This window comes from Spermophilus citellus (assembly GCF_964194105.1).
Source record: "Spermophilus citellus genome assembly, chromosome: 2".
NCBI lineage: Eukaryota > Metazoa > Chordata > Mammalia > Rodentia > Sciuridae > Spermophilus > Spermophilus citellus.
In genome coordinates, this window is record NC_138183.1 from 22,296,013 (window position 1) to 22,323,552 (window position 27,540).

Genomic DNA, 27,540 nt, shown 5'->3' on the forward strand with positions numbered 1-27,540 from the left:
AAAGTTGAGTGTATAATGTAGTAGAAAGAGTCAGAATTTGAAGTCAGAAGATTTGAAATTCTAGTCCAAATCCAGTTAAGAAGTGGTACAATTTTTGACAAAATTCCACACCCCTTCATGAGAAAAGCCTAAAAAACTAGACAGAGAAGGATGTTACCGCTACATAATAAAGTCTATATTTGGAAAACTCATAGTCAGTACATACTGAATATGAAAATATTTCCAAGCAAATATATAGGAAAAAATGAAAGCATTTCCTCTAAAATCAGCATGTCCACTCTTGCCACTTCTATTCACTGTAGTATTTAATGGGAGCAAGTAGGCGAGACAAAGAAATAAAAAGGATGCAAACAAGGAAGAAAAGTCAAATTATCCCTGTTTGTGGACCCTAAAGACTCCACCAGAATACTTCAAAGTATTGGGATATAAAATTAACAAGCAAAATCAACAGATTTCCTGTACATTAATGTTGAACCCATTGAGAAAGAAATCAAGAAAACAATTCCATTCACAATGGCTTTTTAAAAAATATTGTTTAGCTGTTGATGGACCTTTATTTTACTTATTTGTATGTGGTGCTGAGAATCGAACCCAGTGCCTCACACATGCTAGGCAAGTGCTCTACCACAACCACTACCCATAGTACACTGAGCCACAACCCCAGCCCTACAATGGCTTTTTAAAATGCCTAGAATAAACCTAACCAAGGAGGTGAACAATTTTTTACAGTGAAAATTATAGAACATTAAAGAAATTGAAGAAGACACAAGAAGACAGAAAGACCTGCATGTTCATGGGTCAGCAAAATAAATATTGTTGAAATGGTAATGTTATCAAATACAATCTATAGATTCAATATCTTCTCCATCAAAATACCAATGATATTCTTCACAGAACAAGAAAAAAATCCTAAAATTCATATGGAGACACAAAAGAACCTGAATAGCTAAAACAATACTGAGTAAAAGGAGCAACATTGGAAATATCACAATACCCAATTTCAAAATATACTACATAGCCATAGGTAACAAAATATAATGGTACTGGCATAAAAATGAACACAAAGACCAATGGAATAGAATAGAGAATTCAGAGACAAACCCATGCCACTCCAGTCATCTGATTCTTGACAAAGGAGCCAAAAATACAGCCTCTTTAACAAATGTTGCTAGGAAAACTGAATATCCACAAGTAAAAGACAGAAACTAGATCCCTATCTCTTACTATGTATAAAAGTCAATTCAGAATAAATCAAGGACCTAAATGTAACACCTGAAACTTTGAAACTTCTGAATAGGACTCTAATAGCTCAGGAAATAACAAGAATTAGCAAATGGGACTACATCAGATTAAAATGCTTGAGCAAAGCAAAGTATACAATTAACAGAGTGAAGAGGCAGACTACAGAATGAGAAAAATTTTTGTCAGCTACCTTCTAGCAAAGGATTGGTACCCAGAATATATAAGGAACTAAAAAAACTTAACACTAAAACCACAAATAACCAGATCAATTAATGGATAAATGAACTGTACAGACATTTTAAAATAAGTATGAATAGCTAATAATTATATGAAAAAAATTTCAACATCTTTGACCTTGGAGAAATGCAAATCAAAACTTCATTGAGCCAGGTGCATTGGTGCTTATCTGTAATCCTGGCAAGTCAGGAGGCTGAGGCAGGAGGATCACAAGTTCAAAGTCAGCTTTGTTAACTTAGTGAGACCCTATCTCCAGAAAAGAAAAGAAAAGAAAGAACTACAGTGAGATCTCAGCTTGACTATCATCAAGAATAAATCAAGGGCTGGGGATGTGGCTCAAGCGGTAGCGCGCTCACCTGGCATGCTTGCGGCCAGGGTTCGATCCTCAGAACCACATACAAACAAAGATGTTGTGTCCACCGAAAACTGAAAAATAAATATTAAAATTCTGTCTCTCTCTCTCCCTCTCTCTCTCTTAAAAAAAAGAATAAATCAATAAATCAATAAATAAAAGCTGTTGAGGATGCAGCTCAGACATCCAAGCTTGGTGAATACTCTAATTAAAATCCACATAATATAGAGATACCTACTTACTCATGTTTATTGTGACACAATTCACAATAGCCAAGTTATAGAATCAGCCTAGGAGCCTGTCAACAGATGTGGTGTATATACACAATGGAGCATTATTCAGCCATAAATATAATGAAATCATGTTATTTACAAGAAAATGGATGCAACTGGAAATCATCATGTTAAGCAAAATAAGCCAGATTCAGAAATACAAGTGTCACATGACTTGTGAAATCTAGGAAGAATGAAAGATATGAAAATAGAAGGGAGATTATTAGAGAAGAGAAAGGATAAGGAGGTGGGGGTGCACATTAAGGAAGGGTAAGAGGGTAGACGTAATCAAAGTATGTTATGTACATGTATGAAGATGTCACAGTAAAACCTGCTGTTCTGTATAATTAAAATTCACTAATAAAAAACAAAGTGTCCTTTGAGATTTGGGGGAAAATGTTATGGTTTTTAATATTCATCTATAATTCCTTTCTCTTAATTTATTCTTCTAATTATAAAACTTTGTGAGGATAATATAATAAAAAATAATGTGTATATATGTATAAAGGAATACATATATACATGGTTTGTGAAAAATAGTAGGTTACATAAACAGGATTATTATTAAGGTAACAAATTAGAAGTCACTATTGGTTAGAATCAACTATTTACTGAATCAAAAAATGCTTTAATTTCCCAAATAATTATATATTATTCATATCCTATATTTCCTAAGAGGTCCTGTGTCATTCAACATCATTTTATAAATTTAGATTTTCAATTTCATTTATTTTCTTTGTATTCATTTTTTTATTGGTTATTCAAAACATTACAAAGATTGCAGAATCACATCAGTTACACATCCACATTTTTACATAATGCTTTCTTTGTATTCATATTGATTGTTTCCAACGTATTATAGATAAGTTGGTCTTACTATCTAAATCAAAAGGAACTTATTATACTTTGAATTTCAATTAATACTATATATTATCTGGATCTTATAATAAAGATAGAAAATCCTTAGTTATAAGATTATTTCAAAAATTTTAAAAAATTTTAAATTGTAGATGGACAAATTATCTTTATTGATTTTTTTATGAGGTGCTGAGAGTCGAACCCAGTGCCTCACACATGATAGGCAAGCACTCTACCACTGAGCACAACCCCAGCCCTATTTCAAAACACTTTTAAGACAAAAACAATGGCTGCTTTTCTTTTACTTTTTACTGGTTTGTTGATATTTGTTAATTTTCCAATACATATAATTATTTTTCTGGGTATCCTTCAGGACATCCTAGAAATACACAAACAAATGCAAATATATCTTTTATTTTTATACTTATAAATAAAGTTGTGCATGCATATAGTTTAGAGAGTCAATAGTTGATTGATGCTTGTCATAAAAAGCATCAATTCCCTGGCTTCATCAACCACTCTCATTTTTTCACTTTCCTGAGGCAACTGCTTACAACTCTTTGATACAGTTTCAAAAGAAACTCTATACCTTTGCCATTTACACTATTTATATGTCTATATATAAAAGATTTATACTGCTATTTCTTGATTTTGGGGGAACCTTATATTTTGAACTTTTACCACACAAAGATGGAACTGTCTCTACTTTTCTACTCCTTTACCACCACATACCCCCATGCTACCTATTGTTCACTCTTCCACTGTAGTTATAACTTTAGTTAGTTCAATAGTTAGTATTTATAGAATTTTGATTGTATAAAGTACAATGTATATATGTTACCCCTTGGCATTTATCTGAAGAATTAATATCATCATAGTAGAGTAGTTCATACATACCCATGTTTATAGTAGCACAATTCATAATAGCCAAATTATGGAACCAGCCATGTGGCCATCAACAGATGAATGGATAAAGAAAAAGTGGTATTTATACATGGTGAAGTTTTATTCAGTCATAAAGAAGAATGAAAGTATGTCATTTGCAGGAAAATGGATAGAACTTGAGAACATTATATTAAGCAAAATAAGCCAAACTTAGAAAGTCAAGAATCATGTGTTTTTCTTGTATGTGGAAGCTAGAGAGGAAAAAGGAAAAGAAAGGGGGGGATGGAGGAATCTCATGAAAATCAAAGGGAGACCACCAGTAGAGTAGAGGAAAAGAACCAGGGGGAGGAAGTATAGAGAGAAAGAGGAAGTATTGAAGAATGATATTGGCCAAATTCTGTTGTTATATCATGTATAGGTACAAATATGTAACAATGAATCTCATCATTATGAATAATTATAATACACCAATAAAAATGGGAAAATAACAATGTATAAAATAGTATTGTGGTGGTCAATGATTTCTTGTACTCTATGAAATTAATACTTGTTTTCTTAGTTTTCTATGAATTTAGTTCTGATCCTGAAACCCTCGTATAGTTGTCTAAATAGTTTCTTAATACATTCAAACATAAAGTTTAGTAATAGTTTTATCTATGGGGACTTTAGTTCTAGAAGCAGTCATTATCACCATCATCCTAGGGCATTCTGTTCACTCATGTCTTGTATTGGGTTCTCTGTTTCTTCAACCTTACGATAGCTGGGTTTATTCCCTCATTTCCACTAGCATAGCATAAGAATACCCTGTTAATGCCAGCTTTTTCATTGAGTATATTATTACTGATTTAAACCTTGTGATAAGTAAAAAAAGTATATTTTATTCATTTTTAAAATAATTGGTGTTTATTTGCCATGCAAATAATTTTCTTTTGTAAAGTGATTCTCACTTTTGTTTCTTTCTTGTTCATGTATATTATCTTTATATATAAGGTATCAGTAACTCCAAATATATTTACTTTGAACCTAACCAGTTCTGTTAATGTTTTCCATTATAGTTTCTTTCATCTTTTGTACTTAGAAAATTCTTCCACAATTAGATAACTGTTTACTTGTATTTTCTTTAAGATTTTTTATAGTTTTATTCTGGATTTTGTTATATGTTTAAAAGTATGGAATTTTTTCCCTAAATGTCTGGCAGCTATCTCAATATAATTTTCCACTGATGAGAAATGCCACTTGCATCATATACCAAATTCCTGCCCTCATTAGACTTTGTTTCTGGACTTTCTGTTGTGTTCTATTGTTTTGCCTAGTATCGTGTCAGTATTATATGGTTTTAACTATTTAATATACAATTATAGCATGTATTAATGGTCTCTTCTTTTTGTTATTTTTCCCTACTCATAAATCTTTATTCCTCTAAATTTCCTTTGTAATCACTTCTCCAAGTTCCAAAACAGACCTTGTGGAAAATTGAAATGGTGTTGAGATCCTTTAAAATTTACCAGTATTATTATTATTATTATTATTCAGGAATATGGTTTGTCTTGTCTTTTCTTCAAGTTTCTTTTAATTCTCAGTAAAGTTCTTTTTATTTGTTAGCAAATCAATCATTTAATAATTTTGATCAGACACCTAAGTTAACTTTTTTTTTTTTTACTTAATTATCTGGAGTGTTTTAGGTAAACAGAAGTATCTTCTGCAAAGAACAAACCCTTCCTCTTTCCTATGAATAGACCTCTTTTTTCTTCTTCTTTTCACAATTAACTAGACAAAATTTTGTTTCCTGGTGACAATTTAACACTCCCCTATGATAGATGGAAACAGTCTCTATCTGTGAAGCACACATCGTAGTTGTTATAAAGTACGAACTCTGGGGAATGCTACATAACTATGAGAGTTTAAAAGCAGCACCCTTGGTAAAACAGCCTTTGTAGAATTATAGAGAACATTGGCTGTGGTGAGATGCTGCCATCAAGTGGTTGCATCAAAAAAAGGCTGGTTGGAAAATAAGGCCTCATAAACTGACATGAGATGTCCTTATGTACTTACTCCTAGAAATATCAGAATGTATCTCCAGGTTGGGAAGACATTTGTAGGGTCTGTGTTTGGAAGAGGAAAGTGGAGATGATGATATAAATAAATGCTGGTTTTACTATTAATATGACTGCATTCATATTTTCAACATGGACTATATTGATAAACCATTTTAACTTTCTCAAATACAGCATCCTTGGGCCTGGAATTGATTTACTAGCTCTCTTTTGTGTGTCATGAAAATTTTTGTTCATGAGATTTATCAGGAGCTTAGGTTCAGATAAACAATCTCTTAGGAGGCTAGTTTATATCACAAGTTCTTGCCTGAAACACCTGTAATTCCAGTGGCTCAGGAGACTAAGACAAGAGAATCAATTGTTCAAAGCCAGCTTCATCAACTTAGCAAGGCCCTAAGTAACTCAGCAAGAGCCTGTCTCTACAGAAAAGGGCTGGGGATGTGACTCAATGGTTAGGTGACCCTGGATTCACTCCCTAGTATGATGATGATGATGATGATGATGATGATGATAATAATAATAATAATTATTATTATTATTATTATTATTTCTCTTTTCACAAAGCCATTTAGTACTAGAGATGTTCCCTGATGGCTTGACTTACACCACATATTTGTGTATTTATTAGGCATATATGGTACCACTTGTATAGTTGGCCAGGAGAGATTTCACTGCCTGAAAACTCCATACTATTATTCCTCTCTCATGACATTCTGCCATCACTCAACTGAAAGGCCACTGCACTGAACAGGAGACCACTGCTCTCCCTCCAGATGTTTTTAACATTGGGGAGTTTGGCTTTCCAAGTAGTTTCTCATCTGTACATATGTTTTCCTTTTTATCTTTCCATGCAGGAGCTTATTGGAAAGTTTTATGTTCAGAAATTGGCTCCAAAACTCCCAAGGCTCAGAAACTGTTAGAGCTCTCAGTTAGCCAAGATTCTAAAGTAACCAAAACTCAACAGGGTGCAGATAGAGAGTAAAGATTTATTCCAGCAATTAACCATTAACAGTAGTGTTTGTTAATATGTAAGACATATCACATTCTCAAGTAGATACTTTTATGTATAATTTTCATTGTAATTAACTTTATAGTAACCAGGCACGAGTAATTTTAAAATGGTATAATCAGAATTGGTTTCATTTGTAGGCTTTGTAGACTATCTTTCTTCCCCACATGTCAAAGTCTCTGGGGGATGAATTAAAGACCTTACAAGTTAAAATCATACAGAGATGAGAAGTTCAGAGTCAGCCAAAGTTAAATACTTTTATTTCTTTAAATTTTTGCTGGCTATTTGGAAGCACAAGATCTTTTTATCCAGTATTATAGTATAGCTCTTTTGGAACATTTGGCTACTCCTTGGTTTACTAAATAATATTAAAATGTATTGAGTTTTACCTAATGTTCTAGTACTATGCTACATGTTTTATATTTGTAATCCATTGAAGAACTAAAGAATTTTAAATGTGTTTGAAAAGCCCAATTATATCTAATGCTTGATTACAGTAGCTTTCAGATCCCTTTGTATAACTTTCACAACTTTTTATTATTTTTATTGTTCCTTTAAATTTCTTATTTCTTTTCAGATTTATTTATTGATGATGAAGAATTAATTTTTATAAATGATTTGGCGACGCTTAAAAGTCAACTACCAACTTTAAAGACTCTCTTGAGTAGACTAAAACTCTTTTTGATAAAGGATCCCCTTTTAGATTTCAAAGAGCAGATTTTCAAAGAAGCTAATCTTTTCAGGTATTTGTCAGTGCTATAAATATTTTTATAGGAGAAAATATTCTCCTATATTCCTTTGTACAGTCACAAGTTGAGATGATATCAATGATATTTTACCCTTGCTTTATTTCAACTTTAATTGTAGTCATTGTATACTTTGGTTAACTACATTTCTTATATAATTTGCTTTTAGTAAACACTGACTAATGTGTTTTGTTGTTGTTGTTGTTTAGTTGTAGTTAGATGCAGTACCTTTATTTATTTTTATGTGGTGCTGAGGATCGAACCCAGGGCCCCGCATATGCTAGATGAGCGCTATACCTCTGAGCTACCACCCCAGTCCCTGATTAATGTTTTATTGTTCTTATTTTAAGGAAATATTTCTCCTTTCAAGAAGATTTGGAAGTTTGTGTGAAAGAAGATTTTTATATGGATAAAGAAAACTTTTGTCAGGAGAAACTAGATGATGAAGTAGGTTTAAATGAGGTTGTAACACTTGGCTATCAATAATATTTTTATAAAAGTAAGAAAGCACACTTATAAATTTTTAGTAATAAACATTGACTATTTGCATTTATCATATATAAAAGATTTGATAATGAGTTGAATGTGTATAAATTAAGGAGTCAAATTTACTTTTAAATACTGTTTCTCAGTCTTGGCTGTACCATGGAATTACTTGAGGAGTTAATTTTTAAAAATAGTTAAAACCTGGGTCCTACCCAGATATATTCTGATTTAATTGTTCTGCTATTTATTCCAGGTATAGAGAATTTTAAAATGTCTTTCGATAATTCTAATTAATATACCTGATAGAGAAAATTGAGAAGTAATGTCTAATTTAAAAATTGGAGGCTGGGGCTATAAATATTGATTTATAAGTTATGCACAAAGCAGACAGTACCCAAGCTATATGGGAGGTGATCTCATTAAGGGAGTAAGACTACAGATTATCCAAGACTGAATCTGAAGTGCTACCAATATATAATAAGGAAAATAGCATCTTTGGGGGGCTGAAGTTGTGACTCAGTGGTAGAGCACTTGCCTAGCATGTGTGAGGCACTGGGTTCAATTCTCAGCGCCACATATTAAAAATAAAGTAAATAAAGATCCATCAACAATATATATATATATATAGCATCTTTGCATATTAAAGGTAAAACTTCTCAAAGATAGTCTTCTTTTTATGCATACAATTCCAATAGCTCACTGAATTGTTATTATAATACAGTATTTAAAGAATCCTAGTTGAGACTGTAAATAACTTTTTACAATTTGACAAGCCAAAATGTTAGATCCATATAGATTAGATACATTCACTAAGTTACTTTAAAAAATTTTTTAGAACAACTGAAAATATTTTATATTTTGGTGTTTTCTTAATATATTCAAAGGACATACATATAATGTTTGTATGTATAATGACATTTAAATGGCTTCCTTACAGTTAAAAATGTAACATGATGGTAAAAATAATCATTGTCTATTGGCTCCTTCCCTCCAGTGCCCCATCTCCTCTTTCATTTGAGAGTTGTGCACATAGTCAGTTTCACTTGTTGAAGAAGCCAGTTCAGTAGGAATGAAAGAGAACATTTTCTATGGAGTGCAGTAAAGATTCATTCCACTCCATCAAATCTTTTCACTTCTCCCCATTTACCACTTTTCATTTGCTGCAATGCTTGTTTTTAATTTAGAATTTTGAAATTTTGCTAAATTTGCTAATTTTGCATAAAGAATATGCTTCTGCATCTAGGAATAATGTACATCACTAATGTAATGAGTGATTATAAAAGATATTACTCAGAGAACAATATTTGAATATTCTTGTAATAGAATATACTTTTGGCTGCTATACTTCTATTTTTTCAAAGTATGTATATTTAAAAATCAAGTATGACTTTAGTTTAAAATTCAGTATGCCATTTAAGTAAACTACACATTTATAAATTAAAAAATATTTACTTGGGAAACCTCCTAAAAGCTTCTTTTAACTGTATATTATTTCAGCCACCAACTTTTCCTTCTGAGTTTGAATCCTTAATATCTTCAAGCTTCAAACAAGAAATTGATATTCAACCACCTTCAGAACTGAAGGAGTCACTAGCCATAGTACCAGAAATAAAAAATTGTATAGATGAAAATGAAAAAAAATTCAAAAGAGGTAAGAATTAATTTTAAAACATATTTCTTATAAAATAATATTACCTTGGTTCCTTATTAAAATATGTTCTGAACCTCCAGATTTTGTAAAAAAAAATGTTGTACAAGGCCAGGTGAGGTGGTACACTCCTGTAATCCCAGTGGCTTGGAAGACTGAGGCAGGAGGATCTTTGTTAAAAGCCAGATTCAGCAAAAGCAAGGTGCTAAGCAACTCAATGAGACCCTGTCTCTAAATAAAATATAAATAGGGCTGGGGATATGGCTCAGTGGTTGAGTGCCCCTGAGTTCAATCCCTGGTACGAAAAAAAAATGTACAAGTTACATGTTGAAATCTCAAAATTATTATTAATAAGACTCTTTTCTCACTGTCAATCTTTTTCTTTCTTTTTTCTTTTTGGTGGGGGAGGGTCAGTGCTGGAGATTGAACTTAGGGTCTTGAGCATGCAAGTGCTTGCCACTGAGTACATCTCCAGCCCATTATTCTCTTTGTACTTTCTATGCCTGAAATTTCTCTGAAATTAATCTAATTATTTCAAAATAATTATACAAATAAAGCTAAAAAACCTATATGGGTTTATAAAGATTTGTCTACTTACACACAGTGAAAGCACTATCTATTGCTTCTATGCTATTTTTAGTGAGCTACAGGAGCAGCTCTTAGTTAAGGCACTCACAATAAGTATTCATGGAATCAGATGACTAGGAGAAGCATAACCTAGAATTTAGATGATTTCTCCACAGTTAGTCTTAGTAAATATTATTGAGTTATTTTTAAGGACAATTTGAGTCATATATGTAACTACTCTCTCATAAATTCCATTTGAAATGGTCAAAGATATATAGCATTATGGAAGGATGAAAGGGGGATCTTTAACATCCATTGAGAAGAGCGATACTTACCACTCACAGATCATAGACTTGAAGGAATTCTTACACATAATACTAAATCAAGGGAATTACTGATAAGCCTACAAGTCAAAGCAAGGGATTAAAAAGCCAACTGAGCAGGTGGATCAAATCTATACTAGACCTTGAAAGTATATCAGAGTTCAAAGCCACAAGGTGGACCATGAACTTTTTAGCAGGATGCAAATCTCAACTCTATAAATGCTGATAGAAAGAACAAGTGAGTTTACTGTGATTACACTGTTAAACTCCCACACTTCACTTGACTTGAATGCTGTATTAATCAGAATATGGTGGTTATTACTATGCTATGTTATTACTGTTTTAAAATTTTTGTATATTTTTAAATCTGAGTCATCTCATGGGTTAGTGTCCATTGACATATTTTTGTTGAGTATGAGTCACATTTTCCTGTTTTCTTCATTTTGTTACTACAGAAACTGTATTTTACTATGTTCCTTGAATCAAGTTGATTTTTTTTTAGTAGGTTGTTAACTTGGTTGAACTCAAGCATTAAACTTAATCTCCCTTATGGTGGGAAAAAGCTGAAATCTCTACTAAATACATTTAGCCTTAATTACTGTGCTTGGAGTCTGCCCCATAAGTGTATATTTCAGAAATTTAGGCAGAGTTTATACATGTTTTGGGCTTTTCCTCTGTTGGCTTTCTCCTTTTCTGAATTTTTCCCTGTCACTTTTCAGCTGCTGTGGTAACTGTGAACTCTAGTTCAGGAAGAACTGTCCATAATTCTTTAAGACAATAAGATTACAAGTTATTATTCAAGTTCTAGTTGCCCCACGCAACACCAACTACAACCTCCCTTCAAGTGAAAACCTGAAGAAATGGGAAATTCATTCAGCTGCAATTCCCTTCAGTTTCTGCCTGCTTTAGACTGTAGAACCTTCTGGTAGTCATTTTACACATTTTATTTGGAATTATAGATGTTATTTACAAAAGAAAAGGAACAATTGTCAGAAGCAAAACTCTTCATTCTCTTTTACATATTAATTCTTTTTGGGAGGGATGGGTACCAGAGATTGAACTCAGGGGCACTCAACAACTGAGCTATATCCCCAGCCCTGTTTTGTATTTTATTTAGAGACAGGGTCTCACTAAGTTGCTTACCACCTCGCCATTGCTGAGGCTAGCTTTGAACTCTTTATCCTCCTGTCTAAGCCTCCCAAGCCACTGGGATTACAAGAGTGCACTATTATGCCCAGCCTACAGATTCTTTTTCATCTACTTTTTCTCTCCTACAGTTCTATTAACTCTGGTCCACAAATGAATTTTCCCTTCCTTTCTCCTATACTTCACTTTTGTGTATGTTTACTGTGATTCTAGTAGGATTTGGAAGGAAAAACTACTGGTATGTTTTATGCTATACTGAAGCAGAAGCCAGAAATACAATTTTGAAAGAAATTAATTATAACCTCTGAGATCCTGGAGAAAGGGAGAAACTTTTTTTAATATTTATTTTTTAGGGCTGGGGATGTAGCTCAAGCGGTAGCGTGCTCGCCTGTCATGCGTGCGGCCGGGGTTCTATCCTCAGCACCACATACAAACAAAGATGTTGTGTCCGCCGAGAACTGAAAAATAAATTTTAAAAAAATATTTATTTTTTAAATATAGATGGACACAATATCTTTATTTTATTTTTATATGGTGCTGAGGATCGAATACAGTGTCTCACGAATGCTAGGTGAGCACTCTACCTCTGAGCCACAACCCCAGCCTGGGAGAAACTTTTAGTAGAAAAATATGCTGAGTTCCTAATGTTAATAAGGGAATTGAGATTCTGCTTTTTTTTCAATTAATAGAAAAAAGTCAAGATAAATTATATTTTTAAAATTAATGATAATGCATGCATTTAAAATAAGATGTATAGTTTCTAAACACATAGAAAAAAAGTCTCTTAGCAGTAGAATTAATTCTTTGGAAAATAAAACAAAGCAACCAAAGAAATTAGAAGCATAAAATAAGATTGCAAAAGTACCACCTTTGTTTGAATAACAATAAATGGATTAAGCATCTCCATTAAATGAGAGATCAATTCTTAGATTAAATTTTAAAAGTAAACCTAATTGCCATATTTCCGCAATTCTAAGACACATTATCAACTGCTACCATAAGACACATTATTAATTTAATAAACATGTTTAAGGGGAAACATTCAAAGTATAAGTCATTATAAGATGAATCACAATTTCATAAAACGTGAAAAACTATGTCTTACAATCAAGGAATTACCACGTATGCTATTTGCAAGAGTTGTGCCTTGAAAGAAAGACAAAGGTGAAAAATAAAAGGATTGGCACAATGTGTCATACATCTAGGGAAAAAAAACAGTATTAATATAGACAGGGGCTGGGGGTGCAACTGATGATAGAGCACTGCCTAGCATACACGAGTCCCCTGTGTTGAATTCCCAGACCACAAGTAAAATTCCAGCTAAGTGGAGCATAGAAAGTCATTGTATACTGATGAAGATTAGATCTTTCAAAGTTATCTTATTCTTTGAAATTTTATAACTTATGGACTTGACACCCTATCTTATCTTCCAAGGATTATGTAGATTTTCCCAATTTTATATTTCTTTGTTACTTTTAATTGACAGTAGAGGGGTATGTGTACATAATTTTGACTGATAGAGAATGGCATATATAGGTAAGTAACTTTCACCATTAAGTCAGCATTTTCTTCTAAAGTCTAAATCTCTACTTCTTTCTAAAAGGAAAATTGACCTACAGTGAAGCACAATACTTTAAAAAGGAAAAGGCCACTGAACAATGTTACAAAAAAACTAATTTAATAGTACTTTTGTTGATGTACATTTTCTTCCTTTTCCTTTCAGATCTTACTACCAAACATGGAATTGATATTGATGATATAAAACGTAGCTCCACAGAGATTTCAGGCATTCAAAGCCAGAGTGAACCAGAGTGCAATAAACCAGGTAGAAAATTTCAATAATTGATCTTATCAAGGGATACCTATATATAATACAAAAGTACAATGCATTCACATATATCATCTATTCTGAGTCAGTTTCAGTTTTAAAATTTGGTTATTATAATCCTACTTTGTCATGTTTTTCTTATTCTCTATCCCTTTATATTTATTACTACCAGACTCTTATCAACATCAAGAGTGAATTATATAGAAAGGAGAGTTACAAAAAAATGGAGAAAATAGCATTAATATTAGAAAAAGAAATCTTAAAATATAACTTAATAAATAAAATTTTATATTTTTCTCAGTATTAGCAATCTTGCTGATCTCTTTTATACTCTTAAAAACTAGCTTTTTAATCCCCTCACAACAATCCCATCATCTTCTGCTCTGTCATTATTATATTATTATCTTACCTAATTTGGAACCTCAGGATCATATTTTGTTCTAATGTGATGTCAAACATATTGATGATACTGCTACTTAAATTTATAATTGGATCACATTAATCATCTATTTGGAAGTTTGCTGCTTTATTTATGAACACGATAAAACTGTTCAATACTATCAATAAATGAAGATACATTTTTCAAACCCCACTCTCTAAATGTATAACTCTGCGCGAGGCCATCTAGAGTCCAGACTTATTAAGATGAAGATTTTGTTTTCATAATACTATTTGTTTAACATCATCAATAATAAGTAAGGTGAGATAGTACTACCTCCTAAGTACTAACAAAATTAGCTACATAATTAAAACCATTATTATATATAAAACTCTTAGAACTTACAAAAATAAACTCAGTAAAGTTTAGCTGTTAGTGGATTTCTAAAAGATCACCACTATTGTAGTTGAGATATCAGATAATATGTGTGTGTGTGTGTATATATATAGAGATAAATTTAAGCCTGTGTCTCAAGAAACCCAAATTTGTCTTTACTGAAATATTTTTGTTGTAATAGAATGATTCAAACATAATAATTGATTATAAAATGTTCTGAATTTTACTTTATTTTATTAACTTTTTAATTTTCATATATTCCAGGAGAATTAGAAATACCACTGACTCGTATACACCTAACAAGTCAACTTTCTTCAGTAAATTCATTGTGTACAGGACTTGAGACATTTCCATTTTCTTCTGTTTGTAAAATGTAAGCAAAAATTATATCTAGAACTCAAGCTATGATTCAGAACAACCAGTTTTTAAAATGATCTCTCTATATAAAGGCAATTTTCAAGACTTCCATGAAAACATGTAAGAGATAATATAGTGCCTATTGTGAGCAACTGAAGGGAATATATGAATATACATATACATACATATACATACACACACATATACACATATATATACACATTTTATTTTATACATAGAATATCTTTAGAAAAAAAACATGAAAGAAGTTAACACTGCTTGTACCCAAAAGGGAACTGGGTAACCTGGCATTATAAGTGGGAGTTTTCTCTCAATACAGACTTTTCTACATTTAGAGTTTTCAATATGAATATATTACTACTAAAAATAAGTACTTTGAAAATTTTAAGATCAGAACATTGTACTTAGGACATTGCTTTAGATAGTTCCTCTACTGGCACTCACTGCCATAAAAAGGCAGTTGTAGAGTATTTGTTTGCTATGGCTTCCATAACAAATACCACAAACTATGTGGTACAAGACAACAGAAATTTATTTCCTCACAGTTCTAGAGGCTGGAAATTCACGACCAAAGTGTCAGTGAGGTTAGTTTCTTTCTAAGGCCTCTATCCTCTGCTTATAGAGGGCCAATAGCTCCTTTTGTATTCATAGGGTCTTTCCTTATCCTTGTCTTTGTCTTCTTTGCCTTTTCATATTGGAATACCAGTCCTATAGAATTAGGGTATACTCTAATGACTATTTAACCTATTTACCTCTTGAAAGACCTTGTCCTCAATATGGTCACATTCTGAGGTGTTACTAAGGATTAGGATTTCAACAATGAATGGATCGAGGTGGGAGCACACTTCAGCTAATAAATAATTTAAAGCTCTTAAGTAGAGACAGGTTTCCTGATTCTATCACTTAGTAACTCTGACCTTAATTGCTCTGTGCCTCAGTTTCTTTATCTGTTATAGTGGGTAATAATAATGTCTACTTCACAGGGTTGTTATGAGGTCTAAGAGATTTGTCATATATCTCTGACCAGAAATAGCTTAGGATCACAGAATAGTGATAGAATAGCATGGATTTTGATCAGTAGATCTGACTATCAATTTACTGCCCTTACAGTACCAAGGGGGCATATTTCATTTATAACAGAGGACATCTACTGACCTCATTCACCTCCATTAGTGTGATCTCAGTGTTGGAAAAACTGGACATGTAGAACCATAAATCTGTTTGATACCCCCATTGTTACTGCACAAAATGGTCTGTAGTCTTGGAACTAACATTTCAGGGCTGGATTGTTGTATTCTAATTTGAGCCAAAATTGCATAGCTTACTAGCCCAGCATATTGTACCTTTGACAAAGTCTGAGATAGCTTTGGTTGCTACCTTATAACATTTGGCATATATGTAATTTAATGTTTTATAAGATAGATTAATCTGGTATTTTGGAATAAAGTTCCCCCATTGCAGGCTGGGGTTGTGGCTCAGAGGTAGAGCCCTTGCCTAGCATGTGTGAGGCCCTGGGTTCGATCCTCAGCACCACATAAATATAAAATAAAGATATTGTGCCCAACTATAACTAAAAAATAAATATTAAAAAAAAAGCTCTCCTTTTCCTCTGCTTGTTACTCCAGTTAACACAACTAGGCAGGGTACAGTCCCCTTCTTCCATACTGTAAACCTGCAACTTAATGTATCCTAAAATTACATACTTTCAGGACAATTGCAGGAAAGTCTATAAGTCTCTAATGAATACTCCAGGATTAGAAACTGGGAACTGTATTCTGAGTTTTGAGTTCTTAGTTACTGGAGTTGAGCCTCTGAACTTATCACTATTTAGGCTGCTTAAGTTTCTATAGTAGTCTCAGGAAGATGTCAAGCCATAAAATGGAGGAGCCAGCACTGAGGTATACAAGTGTTTCTTCATCTTCTGTTTAAGAATTATTTGCATTTGTAGGGTAAATTTGTGCTATACAGAACTCGACCATGAATTAGGACTGTCCTATCATATATGAGCCCTAAAAATAGCATAGGACAATTATGGAAATACTATAACTTGTTTAAATATTTTTAGTCTCTTGGCTAAGTTGAAAGATGCTTATTTGCAGATGTGGAATTCGATGGGAAAGATGTCTTCAGAAATCTCATTAAGAACAACAATATTTGTCTATATTTTGTGAGGTTGGCTAAATATTTCTCCTCCTTTTTTGGCTAAAAACACTTATCTATTATCTGAAGGATCTAATTGTTAAAGAAACCTTAGTAAGATTCAAGAATTATCCAGATTCTCAAATTTTCTACCACATGACCAGATTTTTGGATTATGTGGGTAAACTGGATAGTGCAAACATGAAACCTAGCTTTCTATTAGCCTAGATTGGGATTTTAAAAATATATTTTTAAAATGGACCTTTATTTTATTTATTCATATGTGGTGGTGAAAATTGAACCCAGTGCCTCATACATGCTAGGCAAGCACTCTACCACTGAGCCACAACCCCAGCCCTAGATTGGGATTTAACTCACATGCTCACATATAGTCCACATAAACAAAACAACAGACTACAATCAATTCTCAGTCACAGGGAATGGAAGATTTGGGGCATAAAGGATTTGTGAATTAATAGAGAAGCTAAAACAGTCAGTCAGGACTTTTTCATAGTTCTGATCCTCAGACTAAGTGGTCTAGAGTTTCTATATAGAATGGTCTTAGGTAGAGCCATTTTGTAAAAATTTTTGTAAAAGCTGCTATTTGCATGATAAACATAGAAAGTTTGCTTAGATTATATTTTTATTTTTGATGGCTTAGAGGATTGGTGTTGTCAGTTTATAGAGGGGAGAGCTGAACTCTCCTAAGTCAGTCCCTTCTAGCTCCAGATTACATTGAAGAAGGTAAAGATTTACAGGCAAGCAGAAATAACGAAGGAGTTTACAAATGATTAGACCTGCCCAGAGAAGGAATTAAGTAAGTATTTGAAATGTTGTCCATGGAACGCTACTTCAGTTTACACATTTATAAGATTTAACTTTTCATTTGCTTTTGAGTGTAAAAACTTCTTAGAAAAATACTTTTATAATTGCACGGAAGATGGAAGGAGACCCTCATTGTTATACAAAATTACATATAAGAGGATGTGAGGGGGAAGGGGAAAAAAAGAGAGAGAGAGAAATGAGTTACAATAGATGGGGTAGAGATAGATGATGGGACAGGAGGGGAGGGGGGATAGGAAGGGGATAGGAAAGGCAGCAGAATACAACAGACACTAGTATGGCAGTATGTATAAACGTGGTTGTATAACCAATGTAATCCTGCAATCTGTACCGTGGGAAAAAATAAGAATTCATACCCCATTTGAATCAAATGTATGATATTTAATATGTCAAGATCATTGTAATGTTTTGAGCAACCAATAAAAAAAAGAAAAATACTTTTATTAAAAACAAAATTTTGGGCTAGGAATGTGGCTCAAGCGGTAGCACGCTTGCCTGGCATGCATGGGGCGCTGGGTTCGATCCTCAGCACCACATAAAAATAAAATGAAAGATGTATGAAGATGTTGTGTCCACTGAAAACTAAAAAATAAATAAATTTTTTTTAAAAAAACTTATTGTCAAAAAAGATTCAATGTTATTAATGTATTAAACTTTATTTCTTTTTTAGTAGTTTTCTTATTACTGAAGAATCAGCTAATAAATACTGTATGGTGTGGCAATTAGAAAGCTGTAAAAGCTCTTTGAACTCATTTTTGCATACAGGTAAAGAGTAATTGCTATCCAATGACAAGTAGAAAATATAGATGAAAATGTACAATGAATGGAAATGTAGATATCATTTTTCTTTGAGCATTGCTTAACACAGAATACATAACTTGGCACAAAACTAAAATACCTAGATTTGTGCTAAAAAGTTTATTATGCTAAATGACAAGATCTTGATCTTGCTGATTTTCTGGGTAATTCCTATACATGAAAAAAAAGAAAAAGAAAAAATACATTATATGAAATTCTGGAAAATGCAGTTTAATCTGTAGCAGCAAGAAGCAGAACATGGGGCAGGGTGAAGGAGTGGAGTGGATTACAGGGTGGTGTTATAAAGAGGTATGAGGAAACTTGGGAGGGTTAGAGATATGTTTATTATCTTGATTATGATAATGAATTCATGAGTGCATACATATTCAAAAGTTATCAAACTTTTTACTCTACTAAATGCAGTTTGATACTTATCAATAACATCTCAATAAAGGTCCTAAAATATTACTTATCTCATAGGATTATTTTAGAAACTATATAAGAATTATGCATATAAAGCACTTAGCACAATGTCAGATTTGTTTAGTAACTAGTAATTACTATTTTTAATATTACTACTTGTATTATTATTATTATTATTACAAAACTAATAATATCATTATAAAAAACACCATTCCAAACTTAGTATTTCAGAATTCATAATCCTAATTTTGAATGGATGTACCTTTGACAGAGTAGCAGACAGTGATATTAAGTAGTTGTGATACTTGGTTTCCTCCATGTATGATTTCTTCTATTTAGGCTAAAAAGTAATGAAGTAGTAACCTCTGTACCACAACATCTAAGATGATATATATCATAAAATCTGAAAAATGTTCCTTATTTAGGCTCATTACAATGAAGTAGAATTTCTGACTTAAAAAATCTTACATTCTTCAAAATATTATCAAATATATTAATTTAGTAATTGAAAATGGTCAAAATATGGTTCCTTCTTTTACTAAATATAGAATAATTTTAACTTCCTGACATACCCAAAAATTTAAATAAGTCCTTTATGTGAATTCTATTGTTATTATAACGTAGACTTTTACAAATAGTAACATCTTGAGGACAAAATACCAGATAATTTCAGGTTTCACTTTGTTCTAATGAAAGTATATTTCATCAAGAAATTTCAGTGTGGTTCTATTTATTATGTTTTTCTTTATTTTCCCCCCTCCTAAACTGTTTTCTTGGTTTTTTCTCAAGCACTAAGAATTCAAGAGCCAAACAGTCAATATTCAGTTACAGATTTTAAAAAGATATTTTCCATCAAAGAAGAAAGCCTTGCGATTAATCCTGTAAAGGCAGAATGGTGGAAACCAGCAAGACTAAATCTAGCAATAGGAGAAACTTTGGAACATCTAAATACATATGTGTGTCATGATGATCAATCTTCTAATGATACTAAAATGGAGATATTTTTGCCTAAAAAAGTGCTTCAATTGGAATGTAAGTACATTATAATAAAATATAACTTATGTGAACATTTTCATAATGAGAAAGGTTATATACCTGTGTTTCTTCTCAGTGATTAAGAAAATAAAACCAAATTCAAGTATTCATTATTGGCTCTAGCTGTGGCAGAATTTATTAATTCTGACTTCCCTGGACTTCACTTTGTAAAAGAGGGAGGGACGGAGGGAGGAAGAGAGAGAGAGAGAGAGAGAGAGAGAGAGAGACGGCTGATCTTGAAATCCTATTCTGTCCTAAAATTCTAATCTCTATTTTTAAATTTCTAGTCATTTTCAATTGACGTTATTTCCTTTTATAAATGATTGTTAGTATAGTTTATATTTATATCAGCATTTTGCATTAAGTATTTTTGACCTGATAACTAAACTTTGGTTTTCAATAATATCTAGTAATCTCTTTTCAACAACAACAAAAAACTTCATGTGTCTGGGGCTATAACTTAGTGGTAGTGCACTAGTTTGGTATATATAAGGTCCTGGGTTCAATGCCCATACTGAGAAAAAAAAAGTCTTCCTTAGCATTTTCTAATTTAGTATTTTTTACTTTTATAACTGAAGAAGGCAAATGTATTTTGTGTTCTCTTTTGCTAGTTTAGTTGCTATAAATGCCATTATATTTAACATGCATTATACCTCTTTGAATATATATATATATATATATATATATATATATATATATATATATATATATATTATTTTAAGATTAGTTTGTACACAGAGTAACTAGAAAACTTTAATGTTAAATAATTTGGGGAAGTTTATAATAAAAAAATAAATATATGTAAAAGTGAATTTGGGAAGTTATTATGTGTCCTGGTTTAAGGAAATAAGGATTTTGGATGAGAATTATTGTCTGTAAGTTGTGTTTCAAAGATAGAAGCCATAGAATGCTTTGAATGTGGTAGGAAGAAAAACAGATACACAGATTTTACCACTCAAATGTACACCAGTCCATCTCAGGCCTAGATGGTTACTCATGGTGGAATAAGAATTTATAGAGATTAGGTCAGAGGCCTGCAAATATCTAAACAGTGTATCAAACCTATGAAACTTAAAGTATTTTGATATATAACTAATTTGAGGTTAAAATAGAACATATTAACTTTGATATCTGATAGAATTATGATGATAATATTATTCTGAAGTTTAAGAAGCAGTAACTATTTCTGTATTCCCATAGTCAAGTTGTCAGAGTATGGATACTTAAAGATACAATAGTGTGGGAAAATAATCAGGAATGAACAGTTCCTACTTACCTGCTAACCAGATTATCTCTAGAGACTATCTCAGAGGTTAAAAATTGGTAGCACTCAGACCCTATTCAGCACACATTATTGACTCATAGAATGTTTCAATTACTTGACAGCATTTATAACTTGGAGGATTTAATATATTGATTGGTCTTTAAAAACTGGATTCAGATTCTTATGTGGCAACAATTAGCTGGAGCCCTTAGTAACTCACTACTCTAAACAGACCATGCACTTCCCAGCTCACTGTAGTTGTCAGCACTCACAAATTGGGGCCAGGTGTTATTTGGCAATTTAGCATTATTCTTGGACCTTTGTCTTATATCTAGTACAAAGAGGAAAATTAAATGTTTCTTATATCAATATCTATAATTTTAAAATCATAGGCCACATTTTGGAGAAAAAGAATATAAAATTTATCTTCCTAAGGATTATGATTTAAGCACTTGACATATACTTTTTATTCATTTACATCATTTAGTTGGCCCTAGAGGCAATTCAATTTTTTCAAATCTACCTTATAGGATATAACTTATATAATAAACTGCACCTATTTAACTATACAGTTTGATGCAGAGCTATACCACAAACTAATCTATATTTCATTGTGATTTTAATCTGTATTTCCCTAATGACTAATGATGGGGAGAATCTTTTTACATGCTCATTGGTCTTTTATATATCTTTTTTTAAAAAAATAGAACAACTTTACTTTGACATAATTCACATGCCATATAAAATTGGTCCATTTAATGTATACCATTCAATGGTTTTTAGTATAATCACAGAGATGTACAATCATCACAGTTTTAGAACACTTTTATTGCCCCCAAAAGAAATCCCATATCTATTAACATTCACTCCCAATTCTTCCTAGTATAACCACTATCTATTCTCTGTCATTGTAGATTTGCTTCTTCTGGACATTTCATATAAATAAAAAATAATTTAATTGTGGCCTTTATGATAATCCTCTTTCACTTAGTATGTTTTTAAGATTCATCCATGTTGCAGAATATACATATCTTATATGAAGAATTGTTAAAATCTTTTGCCAATTTTTAAATTGCGCTGCTTTTTCAATATTAAATTATAGGAGTTATTTGTTCATTTTGGATACAGTCCTTTGTCAGTTATATATATATTGCAAGTATTTTCTTAGTCTGTGGCTTGCCTGGTAACTAAGTTTTTGGCAATTGTTAGCTCCAAAGGTATAACTCATTATAAGCCTATTAGCAGTAGGGCTTTTCTGGAAATCTTTCTCTGCCTGGCAACCTAGCTCTTATAGAAAGAAAAAAGAGATATTAAATTTCTAACTTTTAAAAATTTTATTTAGACCAAAAATTGATTTTTAAAAAGTAAACAAATACTCCCAAAGATCAAATTGTGTTTAAAGAAACTAAAACTAAATGGTATCCAATACCCTAACAGAATACTCATTTAGGCATGAAAGTTATTTGGGTTTTTTATGTTCTGTTTTCAGCATGGCTAGACCATAAAAACTGTTCCTCACCAACTGTACTTACTAATGAGAAATCTATAAATGATAATATGTTGCTTCCACAAAAGAGCCCATCCCTGACAAAAGAAGTACCAGATCTGTGTTGGTCTGATGAATATGTCTCTGTTGAAAGACCAAAAAAGGAAGAAAAACTAAAGAATGATCAGGAGCTAGTTGATAGAACAATACAAAAGAAAGATAATAAAGATCATGTTGAACGTGACTGCATGGTGCCATCCAATGAATCATCTTCCTCTTCAAGAATTAAGATAGCATCTTTTGAGCCTGGTAAAAAACAGGAGAATGATTTGGACCTTTTGAGCAACTTTATTGTGCTGCGAAATAAGTACAAGACTTGCACCTCAAAGCCTGAAGTCATAGACCATGATAAAAAAGATGGTGGGTAATTTAGCAATATTCTGGCCTAGATATGATAGGTATAAAGCAAAAGTACATAATTTTTTATAAAGGCAAAGAAATAACATTCTTTTAGATAAAATTATATTTTTCACAAAGAAAATTGCATTGATTGATGATACTCATATGTAGAGATAGATATGGATATATAAATACAGATTTAAATATAGATGTACATATATATTTCAAAAAAAATTAAAAGTTGCATTTGAATTGGTAACAAAAGTCACTATCTATAAAACTTGTTTTCTACAACTGGGCCATACAAGTTCATAATATTTCCAACTTTTATTGATCATTCTGCCATTATTTTTTTCTGCTATCTGACAGCCCTATCTCAATATTTTAACTTACATTTTAATGTATATTTAAGGACTTTTCCCACTTAATTGTTTATTATATTTTATAATGTTACCAAAGAATTTCTGATTCAGTTGTAATTGTCTTGTTTCCTGCTTCTAGCCATATCAAAGGTAGTGAAATGTGTCAAATCTTTTCACTTTGGCTATTTAAAAAAAAATAGGCTTTCTAGAATAATTTTGACATATATTGTCTTGATAAAATAAATACTTATGTGACTTAGAGAATAGTTAGGTCTTACTGTCTGTCCTATATACTATTAATAGACACAGGATTTTTAGTTCTTAATGTCATGATGGTTACATATACTTTTCCAAAAGATGTGTTGGCCTTTTGTAGATCTGTTTAGAGTCATATTACTTTGTCAGTCAGAACATTTTTATAGAGAAAATCTCATAAAAATACAGAATAGAATTTAAATATTTCAGAATTTTGTAATCTTTTATGTTTATATATATTCACCTTAAAGTTGTTTTTTATGTAATAGTTTGACCAAGTTATAACTTACCCTGCTCGGTGACAATTCTATATGTAACTGAGATTATTCTTACCAATGTTTTCACTATAATTCAAGCATACCATCTACATAGAAGAATGAGCAAAATATAAAGAATCATGTTATATATATGATTAAAAATGGGAATCATTTAAAAGATTTATTTTCATAATTGTTAATGTTTTCAGAGTCTACTTATATTAGTTAAAAAAGGAATCCACTCCAAAATTAACACTGACATCCCTGTCTGGTTGTCATATTTAATAGCTTGTAATAGGATATAGTAGCAACATAAATGACAAAAATCAGCAAGAAAAGAGAAAAAGATAAAAAATATTTTCTTAAAAAAAGTTAGCCATTAATTTCCTAAACAATTAAAGGAAAATTAGTTGGAAATGCTTCTGTACTCTGATGTTTTCTCAATTAGTATTATGTTCCACCTGCTTTGCTTTTTTATACATTTTTTCCCAGAGTAGGTAGAAGGAATAATCTAAATGATAAATTTGAAAAAAAATAAATTGGATGTAAGCTTGTGGGAATGAACTTGCCAATAGGATAAGGTGTTTTCCTCAGCTTCTCTTACATCATGACTCTTTTCCCTATGAACAATTCTTTCCCAATCCAGTATACTCTAGGACTAGGTGGGTAACTCTACTTCATTCTATTGTTTAGTTTGCAAGCCCATTTGACTCTCAAATTAAGCACTATTCTCCAACTTTTTAGCTTTTATAGTAATAAATAATATTTTACTTCTTGTTTTATTTTGTAGTTGCTTCAAGGACAAGAAATGTTACAACAAGTAATATTACTTGACTATATCTTTTTAAATTATAGATAATTGAGTATTACTTGAAATTAATAACAATCTAGATAAGTATATACTCCATTATTATATTTTTAACCATGTATTTAAATCTTGTATATTAAAATTTCTCAAGATGGCAATATATTTCTAGAATTATCTTATAATTATATTATAGATGGATGACATTACTTTCTAGTTAATGTAACTACACACACATATATATATATATACATATATATATATGAACACACACATATATATATATATATATATATATATATATATATATATATGAGGACTCAGATATATACAATACCTAGGAAAGAGGAAATAAAACTAACATTTATTGAACTCTCTGTGCCAGGCACCAAATTATATATTAGAGAGAAACATGATGTGATTGCTTATCTTGAGACACTCATAGGTACTTGGTGTTTAATCTTTATAACAATACTTAAAATAGGTATTTTTGTCCATATTTTACATATGAGGAAACCAAAGCTCATGTCAGAACTGATGTTGAAATACTAATTTGATGACGACATTCTTCACAATTTTATCATTTATTTTTCTCTCCAGCATAGTGTTGTCATAGCTCTATTGATATGAAGAGTTTGTTCAATTTAATACTGATGTATTGCAGTGAAGAAGTTTAGCAACTATGATCATATTTTAGAAAAAAGTGTTAAAGCTTAATTAAAGCATGAAGTTTCTTCTGAACAATTCAAATTAATTTTTTTGTTAGAATTTCAAGATAAAGAAGAATATTCTTCAACTCTTCAAGAACAAAGTCCTGTTGTTTCCATTAATAAAACTCCAGAGAAAATAAATGAGAAAAGGGAAGTGGATGATGTACTTGAAGTTCAAGCATCAGGTATGCTACCTTTAAAATACGTTCAAAATTATTTGAGAGTCGTTCCCTGTATGTCTAGGACAAATTTTATTTTCCATGTAATTTTCTTTACTTATTTCAGAAATTTCTTTATTCCACTTCTCATTTCAAGTTATTTCCAGTCCTGGCATGCCCTGTTTACTGCCTCTGCCCCTCCTCATTACCCTACTCCAGTCAAATAATTGTTAATTCTTCTTTCATTAAAACTGCTACTGCCTTCCTACATCCATCAAAGTAAAAAAAATTCCAACTGTCAGGCTCTACTGCCCAGTCTGGAAAATGAACTGCAAATGGTTGCTCTCTGTTTTCTTAGTCACTATCAAAGTTATGTAAATTAGTTACTGTTGATTCCTGTGTTGATTAAATTTGTTTTGCTGTAAAGTACAATGTTATTGGACTCCAAAAGCATAACCTGTTTAAGAATACCAAGCTCGTTATTAAAATCAGCAAGGAAACATGACACTAGTTCCCAAATACCTTTCTTTCTTTTGGTTCAATTTTGTTTATGGCCTCCAGAAGATTATGCCCATCTTTAGTGGTATTCTAGTGAAAACTAGAAATAACTTGTCATTGCTACAAACCTGGCTTGAGTTTGTAATCTTATAATGGAAGAGGGAAAAGGAAAATATTATGTGGGTCTCTTTATAAGGCTCCTTATACTTGCTATGTTAAACTAGTTACTAAATAAATCCTTTCTAATAAGTACTATAGCCATAAAATTATATAATTCTATGAGGATTTTTTGTGTGTATTTACTATTCTACAGAATAAATATCTTAAAATAAATCTCTATACTGTCTCATGATTTTTAACTCATAAAATAATTTGAATATAAGTTCAGGTTTCTATGAAGTAACATGTTTAGTTGTTTTATCAAAAAGAGCATATTATTCTTATAAAAATATTGCTTTTAATGCTTTTATTTTTGCAGATAGCCAATGCCAGGCATACTATTTCCTAGAAGCAGCCGCTGCTCCTATCTTAAAAAAACTTGTATGCCTCTGTGCCCTCTCAGCTAATTGGAAATTTGCCACTGTTATTTTTGACCAAACAAGGTTCTTTTTAAAGGAACAAGAAAAAATACTAAGTGATGCCATTCACCAAGGTTAGTACAAATCAAATTTGCATGATTTAGAACGGGAGAAAACTGGAAATCCATATGTAGTAGAATGACACTTAACCCTTATCCCCCACCCTTCACAAAACTCAACTCAAAGTGGATCAAAGACCTAGGAATTAGGCCAGAGATCCTGTACCTGTTAGAAGAAAATGTAGGCCCACCACTCCAATAAATTGGCTCAGGAACTGACTTCCTTAAAAAGACTCCTAAAGAACAGGAGGTAAAATTTAAAAATCAATAAATGGGATGTTATAAAATTAAAGTTTCTTCACTGCAAAGGAAACAAACAAGAGCATGAAGAGAGAGCCTACAAAATGGGAGAAAATCTTTGCTACCTGCACTTCAGATAGAGCATTAATCTCGAGGATATATAAAGAACTCAAATTTGTCAAGAGCTTTGTAATGTTGTGAACATCCAATAAATAAAAAAAATAATAAAATAAAAACCAAGACGAACAAAATGAAAAAAAAAAGAACTCAAAAAACTTAACACGAAAAAAAAATAACCCAATCAATAAATGGATAAAGGAACTGAACAGAAGAACAAATACAAATGGTCAACAAATATATGAAAAAATGTTCAACATTACTAGAAATTAGAGAAATTCAAATTAAAACTACACTAAGATTTCATG

General features: G+C 31.6%; 1 protein-coding gene across 1 annotated transcript in view; it reads left to right on the forward strand.

Moving 5' to 3' along the window:
• Nucleotides 1–27,540, forward strand: part of SHOC1 (shortage in chiasmata 1) — a gene marked incomplete at both ends in the record, with an annotated part of 62,944 nt that overhangs the window by 10,464 nt on the left and 24,940 nt on the right. The window contains 10 exons of the mRNA XM_081280181.1: nucleotides 7,487–7,652; nucleotides 8,006–8,117; nucleotides 9,639–9,792; nucleotides 13,549–13,650; nucleotides 14,693–14,801; nucleotides 18,459–18,553; nucleotides 19,799–20,041; nucleotides 22,798–23,214; nucleotides 25,648–25,767; nucleotides 26,717–26,890. Coding sequence (XP_081136307.1) covers nucleotides 7,487–7,652; nucleotides 8,006–8,117; nucleotides 9,639–9,792; nucleotides 13,549–13,650; nucleotides 14,693–14,801; nucleotides 18,459–18,553; nucleotides 19,799–20,041; nucleotides 22,798–23,214; nucleotides 25,648–25,767; nucleotides 26,717–26,890 — 1,692 coding nt within the window. The remainder of the gene's footprint in view (nucleotides 1–7,486; nucleotides 7,653–8,005; nucleotides 8,118–9,638; nucleotides 9,793–13,548; nucleotides 13,651–14,692; nucleotides 14,802–18,458; nucleotides 18,554–19,798; nucleotides 20,042–22,797; nucleotides 23,215–25,647; nucleotides 25,768–26,716; nucleotides 26,891–27,540) is intronic.